At 40.3% G+C, this 14,691-nt stretch overlaps 1 protein-coding gene across 4 annotated transcripts in view; it reads right to left on the reverse strand.

Annotated features, from left to right (window-relative positions):
- Positions 1–6: 6 nt before the first annotated feature.
- The window catches only part of MBD5 (methyl-CpG binding domain protein 5), a 157,524-nt gene continuing 142,839 nt past the window's right edge, over positions 7–14,691 (reverse strand). For 3 of the 4 annotated variants that reach the window (XM_059704535.1, XM_059704536.1, XM_059704534.1), the window contains 3 exons: positions 11,081–11,154; positions 3,499–3,574; positions 7–419 (listed from right to left, as the gene is read on the reverse strand). In XM_059704535.1, coding sequence (XP_059560518.1) covers positions 348–419; positions 3,499–3,574; positions 11,081–11,154 — 222 coding nt within the window. In that variant the 3' untranslated portion in view covers positions 7–347. The remainder of the gene's footprint in view (positions 420–3,498; positions 3,575–11,080; positions 11,155–14,691) is intronic. The other variant, XR_009453845.1, reaches the window with a different exon arrangement.

A 14,691-nucleotide genomic window follows, 5' to 3' on the forward strand; every position in this document is an offset into this window, starting at 1 on the left:
CATGAAATTCTGTATTTTCTATGTACAACATTGAAAAGTCTTCAGAAACATTTGGACTATCTCTTATAATCACAATTTTAGTGTTATAGAAAAAAAGGGTTTCTCAGTCATCTCTTGACCATTTATCACGCCCATCGCTCAGGGATTTTGATTGGTTTTTCCAGCTTTCATTATCCTTCCTGATCAAAAAAAATATTGTATCACTGTTTCTTTTAGCACCCTGTGGTGGATGTAGCTCTCTGCCATAGTATAAATATTGATATAACGGTGGCTATATCAATACCTATATACAGATATATCTGTGCACGTTCCTTTCATAAACACTGTGCATGGTGTAGTAGTCCCTGTTATCTGGAGATCTTCCTCCTCTTGGGTTTGGGGGGTCTCATCTGTCTGTCTCCATGTGGGATTTGGTGAACCTGGAAATAAAGAGGCGGGAAAACAACAAGAGAGCGTGAAATCATAAATACCATCTGATTTCTGACACAGAAACGTAGGAAACAGACTCAGGCTTTTATTTGTAATCATTGCTTTCGTTGGGTGTTTAAAATGTTTACCAAGACCCTAGATCTCAATGTGCCCACGGTCACTGCAGAATATGAGGAGTCCTGGAAACGTGGAAGCAGAGCAGCACTCTGTGGACCCCACAACAGTGGAACATAAAGGAGGAACTGGGAAAATTCAAGCGCGGGAAAGGTGATGCGCAGTTGCCACTGCTGCTGTACATTGAAGATGAGAACAAGACCGTTCCCATCAGAGAGCCCTATGTCATCAATGCCACCAGGACCCGGAAAGTGGGTGAATACACACCAGCCATGTTTTCTCCTTCACTCATCACCCTACTCATTTTACAACTACTAAAAGGGTCAGAAATTGCAAGAACGTTGGCCCAAGAAGTTTATTTATGAGAAGAGTCAGGATGGAAAATGGAACACCACCACCATCTGTTGGCAGATTTGAGCTTGTGTAGTCTGGGAAGAGCAATTAATACAAGTCGTCTTTATAAACTAACACAGAAACTAGCAGGATTCAGGGCTGTGTATCAGATTGAGCAGAGGTGAATCAAACGAGGAGCATGATCGCCAGGTATCGGAAAGCCGGTGGTGTGGTTTCGAGGGGCAGAGGACAGGTGTTAGAGGGGTGATCAGGTGCCCCATGTTGTATTGTGGCTACTGATGAGAAAGGGAAAGGTCAAGTTGCAGGAAAAGCAGGATGGACCCAAGGCAGCGGCTTAGCAAATGATTAACAACTAGCTAGCTCCCTGTGGAGGGACACAAATGCATGGTAGCACATGCCAATTTCCACCGTGTAAATACTTCCACCATGGTCGATTTCAAGCTATCAATGTGATGTCACAGAACTAAGAGAAAGAGATGTATACAATCAGCTCATGATATTCACAACAAGTTGGCTCTATTGTATGTTTTAAAAAATAAAATTTAGATAATAGCAAAGGTCAGTGTTATTCAGGGTCAATGCAGAAGACTTCTTAAATATAATATTTAACTTTAAAAATAACATTTATGCATTTTTTCAAATGTCTCTTCCTCTTAACCCTTTCCTACACATTTAAAAAATCATAGCCTCTGATAAGGAGTTATAACTGAAATCTTTTTATAATCGAGGAAAGCCATTATTCAAGAATATAAACTAGTAAACCATGAAAAGGAATTTTGTTTAGCCATCCGATGTTTACTATTTTAAAAATAGTTGTCAACACTAGAGAGAGAGAGAGAGAGAGAGAGAGAGAGGAGAGAGAGAGAGAGATTTTATTTCTAGACTTCTAGCATCTCAGGAAAATAAGGAGCCCCTCTTGCAGGGGGCTCACGCTCCAGTTGCACAGTCCCGTGGCCCAAGACTGTCCCCTGGCCACAGAGGCCATGTCCTGAGGCAGGCACTAGTGAGATGCTGGCTAAACCCATTTTCTCTTCTTCCTGAGCAGGCACCTTGTATAAGGCATGTCCTCGTCCATGCGTTAAGAAGGCCATGAGCTCTAGCCGGTTTGGCTCAGTGGATAGAGCGTCAGCCTGCATACTGAAGGATCCCAGGTTCGATTCCAGTCAAGGGCACATGCCCGGGTTGCAGCTCAATCCCAGTGGGGGGCATGCAGGGAGGCAGCTGATCAATGATGCTCTCTCATCATGGATGTTCTCTCTCTCTTTCTCTCTGAAATCAATAAAACTATGTGTGTGTGTGTGTGTTTGTTTGTTTTTTTAAAGAAAGGCACATGATTGGGGTCAGGCGAGAGTCACAGGAGTGATATCTGCCAGGCCTGGCCCGTAAAACCTACCCTGGTGGTGCTCTGTGTGCACTCTCTTCTCGAGGCTGCAGGGCTCGATGCCAAGATTATAATGAGCAGCTGAGGCTCTAAGGAACAGTGGATGCTAAAGAACTGGGCCCCTGAAACAGTTGTGTGGAGCAAGACTGTCCCAGTCAAAACCAGACGGGAGCGAGCAGTTCTGTGCGGAGCCTCTAAGACTGGCAGTGGAGGGCAGCCTGATCTCATCAGCGCGTCTGGGTTGGCACGTCTCAGTCCACGCGAACTGCTGTTTTCCTCACACTGACTCACCTTACCTATGGGTATTATTTCCTTGGTCTTAGAAGGCATTTGAGTGTATGATCCTAGTTCCAGACTTTCTGTTAGGAAGTTTAACATCTCAGGGCCTCAGTTTGCCCATCTGTGAAGTGATGGGTTGGATCACAGAGTCTCTAAAGCCCAGACCAATCCCAACATTCTGTGAGTCTATAACCCTGTCACGCAATAGCCACTGGATGGCTCTCAGATAACCGTGTTAGCACAAAGTGTCAAGAAAAAGGAAAAGGAAAAGAAATGACCTTTCAGAGCTGAATAGCTTTAGATATGTCTCATATTTAAAACGATTACCAAAATTATACTTTGAGTGTTTACATTAGTGAATTAGAGGATAATGATTAAATTGCTTACATTCAACACTGTTATATGCACTGTTCAATAAAGGAAAGAAAAAGTAGATACTACTTCTCTAAAACCAGAGGTTATAGTGTTAATTAGCTTAACAACAGAGTTTTGTGCCAAATATTTTATTTTTTAGCTAACAGTAGAAAGGAAATGAGAGGTCTATGAACTGTTGATCTTGACCTTGTTGTTCTATGGACTTTTTTGTTCTATGGACAAAATTTGCATCAGTGAATATTTAGGCAACATTAATGGCCACAGGTATTCAGGGTCCAATGCAGAAAGCTGTGGTTTGAATTCAATATTTTGTTGCTCATATTTTTAAAAAAATGCTATATGCAGGGGGAAAAAAGTTACTTATCTCAGAAAAAGACATAGTTAATACTGCTAGGTTATTTTTTTAATTACCTTTGGATCTTTTCTGGTATCAGTCTTCTTTAGAGCCTAGTAATTTAGTATTGCTACATGAGTTGCTTGACAATATTTTAGAGACTATAGCAAAAAAGTGCAATACAATTTATTTTCAAAGAAACACAGTATAATGGAAAAATAAATTAACTTACAGTCCCAGACATTTTGTCCAGTTCACTCATGGCCTCATGAATAGCAGCTTCTAAATGGTTATTTAGCTTTCCACTTCTAGAATTAATGAAAACAACACATCGGATTAATAAATTAAAGAAACAAAACGGCAATTTAATTCCCTAGTCAGAAAACAGAAGTGCCAATTCCACCAGAGAAAAATCAACTTATATTCACATTTGGAAAATTCAGATGACAACACACTCTGGAATTCTCACCACTGAAGGCTGACGATAAAATAGCAGATCTATGGGGGGGGGGGGGGGGGGGAGGAATTGAACACACGATTGGGGAAAACCGGATTCTCTCCCCTTCCACATGCTTCTTCCACGTCTGATAATTTTGCAAGGAATTTGGGCCATGGGTCTCTTTCCCACAGACGCAGCTATCCTCCAGCCGGTCCTGCGTTGCTTCTGGTTCTGGCTTGTTTCTTTTCGGGAAGCAGCCAGGCATGTGGCCAAAGGGAAGGGCGGAGGGGCTGAACTGCGGGCTCTGGCCACTAGGGAGCTCCCTCTACCTTCTCTGGAGCTCCTGGCTTCAGGAAGCTGGTGAAGGCTGATATTCAGATGGGAACTGGCTGCAGAACTGACCACACCCAAGGCTCCCTCCAAGCGGGGAGCCCACCCCTTTTCTCCCCAAACCCAAATGGCATAACTGTTTGAACAGATAAAGAATGACGGTCTCAGAGTGTCTATCACTTGCCTGACCTCTTCTCCCCATTCAGCATTCCTTTACACACGTTTGGCCTGAATAACACGCACAGCACAGCTGCCTTGATTGAAACTTACATCTGGGAAGCTCTTGGACTAATTACTAAACGCAGGCAAATCCACACTAGCCACCTCTGCAGTCAGGTACCCTTTGTCCATTCTGTTAACTTATTTCCCAAGCTTTATGCATATAAATAATTACCCAGTTATTCTGAGTAAGGTGATCCATTTCATTTATCTTCCCAGGACAACTATGAGAAAAGCTGCAGAGCTTTCCAAGGGTTAAACTGTATCTCAGCATCTACAGGGAGATCAGAATTTACAAATGCAGAAGAATTTGGCTAGCAGTCCCATTTAATTTGGCTCACGACCTGTTTAAAAATGCATTTGCCTTTAGATGAGGCCTTTAGGCTCACCACACTCCTCGCCTGGTATCCTCACATACCAGGGCTGACCATTCATACACCTAGTTTCTGGGTATACCTTGAAGAACTCTGAGTCTTCCATCCCTGAGTAGCACACGGCTGGAAACATCATGATGCCTATATTTACTAAATAAAAATATGTGTCCAAAGGTAGCAAGCTGGCCCTATATTTTGGAAAACATATAGTATGCACTTAAGTCAGTTTAACTGAAAGGAAAGATGAATGCATTGGCTGTAACCACATTATAAGGGTAACGTGACACCAAGCCTCTTCCACCCACCTTTGCTGACCTGTAAGCTAGCCTCCAGCGTCTATATTTCCCAGGTACGTTCAGAAATCTAAGCAATGCAGAAAAGTGCATAAAATAAATGAACTAACAAACCCATTTCCAAGAACAGACTGTTAACGATGACATATTTAAGTCCTTTTTCTTTAAAAAATTAAAGTTGAAGTTCCCATTTGTCATCAATTCCCAGGCCCATTCTCTCCCACCCTCCTCTCAAAGGCAGCTGTGTTGCATATCCTTTTAGAATGTGTTCATATTTCATATGATTATCCATAAACAGTACCTAGGATTGTGTGATATATATATATATCCCAATGGTGTCCTGATAATACACACCATTCTGCAACTTATCTCCCTCCCTGCTCTCATTACTGTTTGGAGCACTGTCCAAACTGATACCCATTCTGGTTTTAAGAGGGCCAGGGTACCTAGGGGAGTCAGTCTGCCCTGTGTGCGCAGTGAGGAGTTGGCTAGGCAGCATTCTGGGTGACTGGGCAGGAATCCAGTCTCAGGACTGCAGGGCCGCCTATGCTTAGCTGAGGCTTTGGGGGGCTGTTTGGAGAAGGTCTTGACAGTATCACACATTGCCTAGTTGCCCAACAGTATTCCACCTTGTACTATGTGCTAAACAGATTTATCCTTACTATTTCTTTTGTGTTGAAAAGTATGAACATAAGTTTTAAAATATATTTCTTTGTTACACATTTTGATGATAAGATCTTATGGGTTTAAAATTGACTACATAAGGTTCTAAATATCTAAAAAGATGGTAAAATGTTTTCATGAAAAATCATCAGAGAATCTTGTTTCTCTCACCTTTACCTCAATAACAAAAATACCTACTATCTATTGAAAATTTTCTGTGCCAAGAATTGTGTTAAATCTTTACATCATTATCTTATTTAACCCATACAACAATCCTAAAAGGTAGGTATTATGACAACTGCTTGCATGCAATACCTTATGACTTTTGTAGGGGGAATTGGTGAAACCAATTTTAATTTTGTAATGAGGAAGATGAATATTTAAGTATACCTAGTTTTAAAAGTAATAAACAGAGTCATAAATTTTTTTATGCAACTATTAAAAATCACAGTGGCTGTACTAATCTACATTCCCACCAGCAGTGAATGAGGGTTCCCTTTTCCCCACCACCTCTCCAACACTTGTTGTTACTTGTCTTGTTGATAAGAGCCATCAACATGGACAGACCTTGAGAATATTATGCTAAATGAAATAAGCCAGTCGGAAACAGCTAAGAACCATATGATTTCACTCATGTGGGATATAAAACTGAAACTCGTGGACAGCAGTGTGGTTGGTGGTTGCCCGAGGGAAGGGGTAGGGGGTAGGGGTGGGGATGAAGGAGGCCTAATATATGAAAGAAGATTTGACTTTGGGTGGTGGGCACACAGTGCAATATACAGATCTTGTATATAGAACTCTGTATCTAAAACCTATGGGATCCTATTAACCAATGTTGCCCCAATAAATTTAATTAAAAATTACAATAACATCACCATTAAAGAAGATAAATAATTTAATATTTCTTGTTAAATAGAATTTTAGGAGTCTGTGATCTCATTCTTCAACAAGGTATTTAAAATGTTTGTAAGTACCTTGTATTAATTTAAGCTAAATTAGTATAATATTATTTTTCTTTAACAAACGTAAGTAGTTAATAGAGGAAGAAGTGACTACTCTTGGAAGAGAGGATAGATACAGAGATGCGGGGCATGAAACTACTTGAATATATCATGAGAATCAAAGAGTGACTGTCCCAAATGTCAAATCTCCAGACCAACTTTTACACTCACTTGTCAGGTAGGGGGGAAAATGAGCTTAAAAGAGGAAGAAAAACTCCATGAGTTCCTGAAATGAACAATTAGTCAAATTCAGCCCTCCAGTCCAGAGGGCCTCCCTGTGGTGTCTCTTCTACTATTTTCTATATCCCGCTGACATTTAATAATAAACATTTTTACTAATGGACACTCTAAAACCTACTTGATTAAGCAATTGATGCTCATATAATCACATTTCTAGTTATTAATGGAGATAATTGCCACTTCTCATCTCCATTGCCTATATTGTCACACATTATCCTTTTCTTCACTAATTAAAAAAAAAAAGCCAGGTACACATCTGTGAATGGTACAAGAAATAAGAGGGAAACGAGAAATTGCATGTTGCTCTACGCTGTCAGTTTAAAATCTGGGCAACTTCATGCAGAACAGAACAAATTTGGGGAAGACTTAGAGTCAAGAACCTTAGACTCTAAAACATTATCATAAAGTATGAAGATTTAAGAAAATTTTACACACTAAGTATTACTTCTTGGTTTTAAACTAAAAGTATGATTTGTTTTATTACTTTATCATTTTCCAGCTTTGTAAAAATCAGGGTACCAAATAATTTATATGTACGTATAAGACAGATATTTTTATCTTCACATAAATGAAAACCATAACATCCTTAAAGCTATGGAATTTTTCTTGAACAAAGCTATTTCCTTTTTTTAAGTACAAAATGACCCTGAGTAGTGTCATCAATAAATATGTTAATATTTCTTTTGCTGTTAGGCTGTAATAAGCATGTAAGTTTAAAGATATTTTATTGTACAGTTTGTAGGATATTGAGGAATAAAATGACTACATAAAGTTTTAAACGTTTAATATGGTGATAGAATATTTCAACTGCATAAATATCAGATACTTTTGTTTCTTTCACCTGTATCTTTATAATAAAAATAACTATTCGCTAAATATTTACTATGTACCAAGTACTATGTTAAGGCTCTAATTATGTTATCTATGTTACAAAAACCCTAAAAGGTAGGTATTACCATGCCTCTTTTAGAAATGAAGAATTTAGGCTCAGAGAGGTTAAGCAACATGCCCAAGGGCACAGAGGAATGAAGTGAAAGAAACAGGATTTCAACTCAGATCAAAAACCAACCGCGTAACAATCTTGTTCAGTACCATCTTCCCCTTGCAGTCTCTTCCGCTGTTCTTTTTCCCTCAGCCTACAAAAGCAGTCAAATCTTTGTAACCTTAAAAATTTTCTATTGTTGTTTTTCAGGAACTTCTCACATTAATGGTAGCAACCCATGGCCACTTTGTTTTTATAGCCACTGCTCCAGTGGAAACCGGTTTCACTAAGGTGACCACTGGCCTCCAAACTGCCCAGTCAATGGAGATGTCTCAATTTTTGTCTTACGGGACCTCTGTTGAGCATTCTATCATCCCCAAACTTTTAGTCTTTGGCTTCTAACACCCTACTCTCCTACCACTGATGGTCCTCCTCCTTTCTGCCCATCTTCTTCAGTATCTGCAGTAAGTGTTCAAATGCCCCCATGTTCAATCCGGCCAAGGTATCTCCCTGTGATCACGGCCGTTTTCACAATGTCAAATACAGTTTCTCCCCCCGTTTCAGACCTGAGTGTCCAACCTATCCCACAGGCACCCACACAGCACCCAACAGTTCTCCCTGTCTTCTCCATTCCAGTCAGGGTTCCCGCCACCCACCAGGACATCCAAACCAAAACCTTGACAGTTGTCCTTGATTGCTTACTCTCCTTCACAGGCCAGTCAGTCACCAGGATGCTCTGATAATTTTACCTCCCACACTCCTCCTCCTCCATCTGCATTGTGCTCTTCCTGGTGTGAGTCCCCATCTCCCTTGTCTTCTACTGTGGCCTCCTAAATGATCTTCCTGCCTCCAGAATTGTTCCCCTACAATTTATCCTCCATACAGCCATTTCTAAAGTAAAATCCTGTCCCCTTCAGGCACTTCCAATAAGATCAAGGATCCCATGGGCCTGCACTGGGCCCTGACGGTCTAGTTCCTGCTTACACCTGTGGTTACATCTCTTACAGCTTCTGACGCCTTATAGTCCCAGTTCCAACTGTTGATCTCATCTGAACACTCTCCCAGCCACCCCACTGCAGTCCTCATTTCTTTCATCTGGTTCACACCTAGGTAGAGATCATCTGCTCCAGGAGGTCTTCCTGTCCCTGAGTTTAATGCCGCTTCTCTATGATCTCAAAATAGGCTGCACACATTGCCATCCCTGCAATTTTAGCATTTTGTTTGTTTCTGGATCTGTCTTCTTCATCAGTGAGCTCCAGATCCTGCAGTCTGTGCCTGGCACTTCTTCTTTTTTTTTTTTTTTTTTTTTTTGGTAAATTCATTTCCTTAAATTGGGGAATAAATAAATGACTGGATTCAACATATCATTTATCACTCATGTGACCTTCCACTAATTATTTAAGCGATTTGGGTCTGAGTGTCCTCATCTATAAATGGGCTCAGTGATTCTGGCCCATCTTGTGATTGCATAAACCACACATGCAAAGTGTAAACTGTTCTTCTGGGCATTTGCAAGGCAAGTCAGTCTACTTAGACAATGGTATAAATAAATCTGTTTTTACTAATGTGTGCTTTATAATTTCTTCTTTACCTCTTTAGCCTGCACGCTAAGTTTATGGTTTCATCAGAGTTACTTTAGATCATTCACTACAAATAGTAAACTGGTTTTGAAGAAAAAATTGTTAAACCACTGTTTGTTACTCAATACCTTTCAGAAATTGCATAGTAACAAATTTGTGGGGAAAACACAGCTTATTTCAAGGCAGAATATCTAAAAATTTGGAGGAGTTATTTCATTTCTTCATTATCAACTATGCTTTGGGTATTCTGCTCATAATGCAGCTAACCCGCATGCCTCACTGGAAGAAAGATCTTAGAGATTTTTTTTTTTACATCAGATAAACAAGTACAGTTGACACTCTATAGTAAACAGCCCGTTGTGAATTTGGGATGTAGGTAATTTGCAATTCCTCTCCTTTCATTCAGATCTTATATTAATTGGATAGGCCTTATCCTACTACTGAGCCTCCACACGAAGAGTCTCTTTCAGAGCAGAGGGCACCCGCCTCACTGCGTTCCTCATCAGCTCTGCAGTCAATCTGCCCATTCCCTGTGCCCTCGTCCAGCCAGTGCCAACACCGGAGTCCAGCATAGGAGCTGGCCCTTGCAGTTGACACCCTGTTATGAGACATTCCCATGAGATAAAGAGTTTCCCCAAGATCTGTGGAGTTCTAAAATTTTACCTCTGGCAAGAATTACTGACGACCCCACTAAAAGAGCTAGAGTGCCCTTGAATAGATATTTACAGAAAGGGCATGCCTAAGCATTCTGGCTTCATAATTCTTGGATGTCTGGTATGTAATATGAAAACTGTAGTAACTGAACAGGTCTGTCAGTTATATATATTTGAAAATAATTTTTCATGTACACACACAGAAGCAACATTTGAAGTTCTTTACCTCAAAATAAAATAAAAAGGGGACACCTGTAATACCTTCAACAATAAAGATAAATTTTAAAAAATAAGTTATGATACACAAAACTACATTGTATTATAGTGGAAACTGTGCTTCAAGCATTATTTGCTTGAACATTATACATTTACTCAGAATATGAAGATCTGGAAAAACTTGAATGATAATGTCCCAAAGTTCATCTTCTTGTTACAATTTCAAAGAGAACTTACTGCATCTGCCCCAAGAGAAAAAATAATTCTTTACCATCACTTTGACTAATTTGCCAAACTGTAAATGGTAGACTTTTTGCTCTACTTTCAGAGACCATTTAATTGCTACATGTTGAGACTATTAATCATATTCCCTTGTCCACTGAATTAGAGGAATAGAGATGGAGGGAGTTAGGAAAGAGCCGATACACACCAAACCCTCCATCCCCTCCCCTGGTATAAATTGCTAAGAAAATATTTTCTGAAACAGCTAATTTGGTTTGTCTATAATGGGCCTCTTTGGTGATGACTATCAACCTGTTCTTAATCAGTGAGATTTCATTGTCGTTTGAAGGAAAACCAGGAAATTATATCCTTAAAATACTAAATGGGCCCGGAAGGTGTTGCTCAGTGGGTGAGCATCGACCTATGAACCGGGAGGTCATGGTTTGATTCCCAATCGGGGCACATGCCGGGTTGCAGGCTTGATCCCCAGTGTGGGATCTCTCTCTCCCTCCTCTCCCTTTCTCTCTGAAAGCAATAAAAAATAAAGAATTAAACCCAAAGTTTATTACTTAAAAAATGGGAAGAAAAATAATAGAGCTTACTTTCTGTTTCTTTTCCGGGCTCGGCTGTAGGCTTCTAAACCTTCTGTTAGTGTCTTCAGCTTCTCGGGCTCCACCTGAGTGAAGGTATGAAGACCAGATCACATTACCCAGACCTGCGATTGTCACCACTGTTTTCTCTCTCCTGCTGCACAGCAGGCTCTGCACTGGGGAGGCCTCACTGCCCTGCCCTGCCCAGTGTCCTGTCCTCTCCACGTAGAGCCTGGCCCAGGCTCCAGGCTGCAAACAGCAGTGGACATGAAAGACTGTTGGGCTTTTAAGTTGTTAACATTTTTAAAACAGTGTTTTAAGAACAAAACTTGGAATTTTAATAACCTTCGATTGGCAAAATGATATAAATCAGAGATCCTGTTTTGCTTTCTTCATTGCCTGCTGTTCAGAAACTACAAATCTGTGTCCCATCAGGGAGGACAAGAGCAGTGGTGAGTGGAGTTTGCATCCGACCTCCCAGCATAAGGAAAACACTTAAATTTTCTGAGCCTCAGTTTCCTCCTCTTTAAAATGAGGACCATAATACCTACCTTCCTGCTAGAATTGCTGTGAGGACCAAAACGTGACAAGTCACGTGGAACAGTTAGCCAAGCATGAGCAGCTAGCATCACCTAGCATGCTAGGGAGGCCCTCACAGTCCTTACTGATGTGGGAAGAGGGTGTTGCCACACCTGTGGGCGGTCCTCTCCCCTGTCCTGCTCTAGCACTACCACCCTCTGCGAAGCCTCCACCTCATTACAGTGCGGCCACCAGATGGTAGCTGGGGATCGTGGGGGTGGGGAGGTGCCTCTGCCCCTCACCCCAATAATCTCTATCTCAGTTTTTGAAACCATCTCCCCTAAGAAAAACAATAAGTATAAAATTTGTATGTAGCTTGTGAATAAAAACACCTTTAGAAAAACATTGCTATTTTTATTGATCTTTAACAATAAAAGGACAAACTAAGTAAAAACAGTGTTACTTGTATAAACACAACTTCAAGGCAAATCCCCTGCCCATCCCTTAACCCAGTTCCCCCACCCCTACACTACCTTTATGTAAACATTCAGAGGTTGACAAAATGCCTCATGAGTAAGAAAGTAAACACTAATAAGCAAGGGTATTATTATTAACTTTCATGTTTAAATCTCCCTGACTCCTGAATATTATTTATAAGTGACTATTTCTTTGACCACTTCAAATTTAGTACAAAATAATGATCAACACAGTGTTTTCACTATCAAGTCTGAAAACAAGCATTTCTAAGTATTCATTGAGAGAAGTCAAATGGTGATTTTCATATTTTGCCCTAAAGGATTTAGATATTTTATATACACAAGTTCATTGGGGATAACCAATCTATCATTGCCAGAACAAGAGATGACACTTCACAGGAGCCATGAAGAAAACGTCTTATCGGGATGATTAGAAAACTTTAAAGTGAATACATCCATGTGTTGTTTAAAAAAAAAAAAAAAGGTGCCTGGATACATTTTCACATTTCATGTTAGACATGAGGTACCATGGTGTATTCACTCACACAAAGAGCATATGAAAGAGATTACACACAGTACATTTGTGTAATTTGTAGCTAATTCCCCTTATATTTAAATGGCCTTCTTGGCAGCAGGAAGGAAGCTCTCCTGTAACAGAAACTTCTATTAGACAGAACTGGTCTAGAGAGAGACCTCAGAGGGATGGATGGATGCAGGCAACAGAGTAGGTTCACAGTGAAACAAAGCAAGACACCACAGTGCAAACTTTCCCTATTCATCTTAATTAAAAAGAAAACAAGGCTAAGTTAGGCCAAACAATTTTTTTAAGTCTTTCATTTTTTAAAAATTTTAATTAAATAAGGAATAAAGGGCAGTAGAGACATTCTTGTGCATTTTTATGTAAAAGGCACTGCTTTATTATTGAATATGGTAATACTGAAAGCCAGTATTATTTTTGTTATTTTGCAGGTGGGACTCAGGAATTTAAGTAACAGGGCCAGCACTAAAATTCATGTCTGACTCCAAAGCACTCAGCTTCCCTCTACCATACCAACTCTGATAGACATTGAAACATACATTTTATATATAACTAGAGGCCTGGTGCATGGATTCGTGCACCAGGGGGTCCCTTGGCCTGGCCTGTGCCCTCTCACAATCCAGGACCCCTTGGGGGATGTCAGACTGCTGGTTTCGGCCTGATCCCAGCAGTCCAGGCCAAGGGACCCCACCAGTGCACAAATCTGTGCACCGGGTGTCTAGTATGCTTATAAGATCTTTGGTTAATCTCTTCTCGCTCTCCGCCTTCCCCCCTTCCCTCTGAGATTCATCAGTCTGTTCCATGTTTCCATGCCTGTGCATTGAGTGTCTGCCCCCTGGTGGTCAGTGCGCATTATAGCTACTGGTCAAACCGTCACTTAGGCTTTTATATATATTTTATATATAATATACATACACACACACACACACACACACACACACACACACACACATAGACATACTAAAAAATTAAGTAAAATTATTTTAAATCAAATGAAAATTTTACAGAAATTTAGACACTAGTTCAAATTTGTTTTCAAAATTTTGCTATGCTTAGATAATTTTCTGGTGACTTTTCTGAATTAATTCTCTACAAGATTTCTTCATTTAATTTAGCCTGTAAGGCCCAAAGGTACTCTCACAACAAACTATACTATTTATAAAGGAGTCAATGAACTTGACAGAGAAAGCAATGATGGTGCTTTCTAAAACTAACTATAACACACATGTCTATGTATTTCTGATATAACAGGATCATACCTCTCCAGAGGTAAATATATAGTTTATTTTGTTTGAAGAAAATTTAATAGAATTTTAGTACTCTACTGTACTGTGAAATATAATATACTAGAGACCCGATGCCTGGAATTCGTGCAAGAGTAGGCCTTCCTACTTCCGGCTGCCGGCACCGGCTTCCCTCTGGCACCCAGGACCTGGGCTTCTCTCTGGCCGCTGGCAGGCATCTGGGACCCAGGCTTCCCTAGTAGCCCGGGCGTCCAGAAAGACGTCTGGAAGGGATGTCCAGTCTAATTAGCATATTACACTTTTATTATTATAGATGAAGAGTACCTGTTGTTTCTGGGGAAATATTCATAAATCTTCACAATATTCAAGAAGCTCTTTAAAGATACCACCCGCCCAAATGGTATCAGAGATGAACAAAATGAATTCAATTTCTAGTCAAATAGAAATCATATTTAATGATTTAATAAACATTCCCTCACAAATTACCTGGCTAACTTGTAAATGAAAAAAATACTGGAAAATCAAGTACATATATAGATTTAATATATATTAAAAAGGTTAAACATATTTTATAAAACTGACACTGAAGGAGCAGGAAACAACATACACAATACTCTAATTTATAATTATAATCTTACTAGAGGCCTGGTGTATGGATTCATGCATCAGTGGGGTCCCTCGGCCTGGCCTGCGGAGATCTGGCTAAAACTGGCCCGGTGTACAAATTTGTGCACTGGTGGGGTCCCTCGGCCTAGCCTGCGGGGATCAGGCTGAAACCATCAGTCCGACATCCTCTGAGGGGTCCCGAATTGCAAGAGGGCACAGGCCAAGCCAAGAGACCTCACT

Source organism: Myotis daubentonii, chromosome 7 (genome assembly GCF_963259705.1).
Source record: "Myotis daubentonii chromosome 7, mMyoDau2.1, whole genome shotgun sequence".
NCBI lineage: Eukaryota > Metazoa > Chordata > Mammalia > Chiroptera > Vespertilionidae > Myotis > Myotis daubentonii.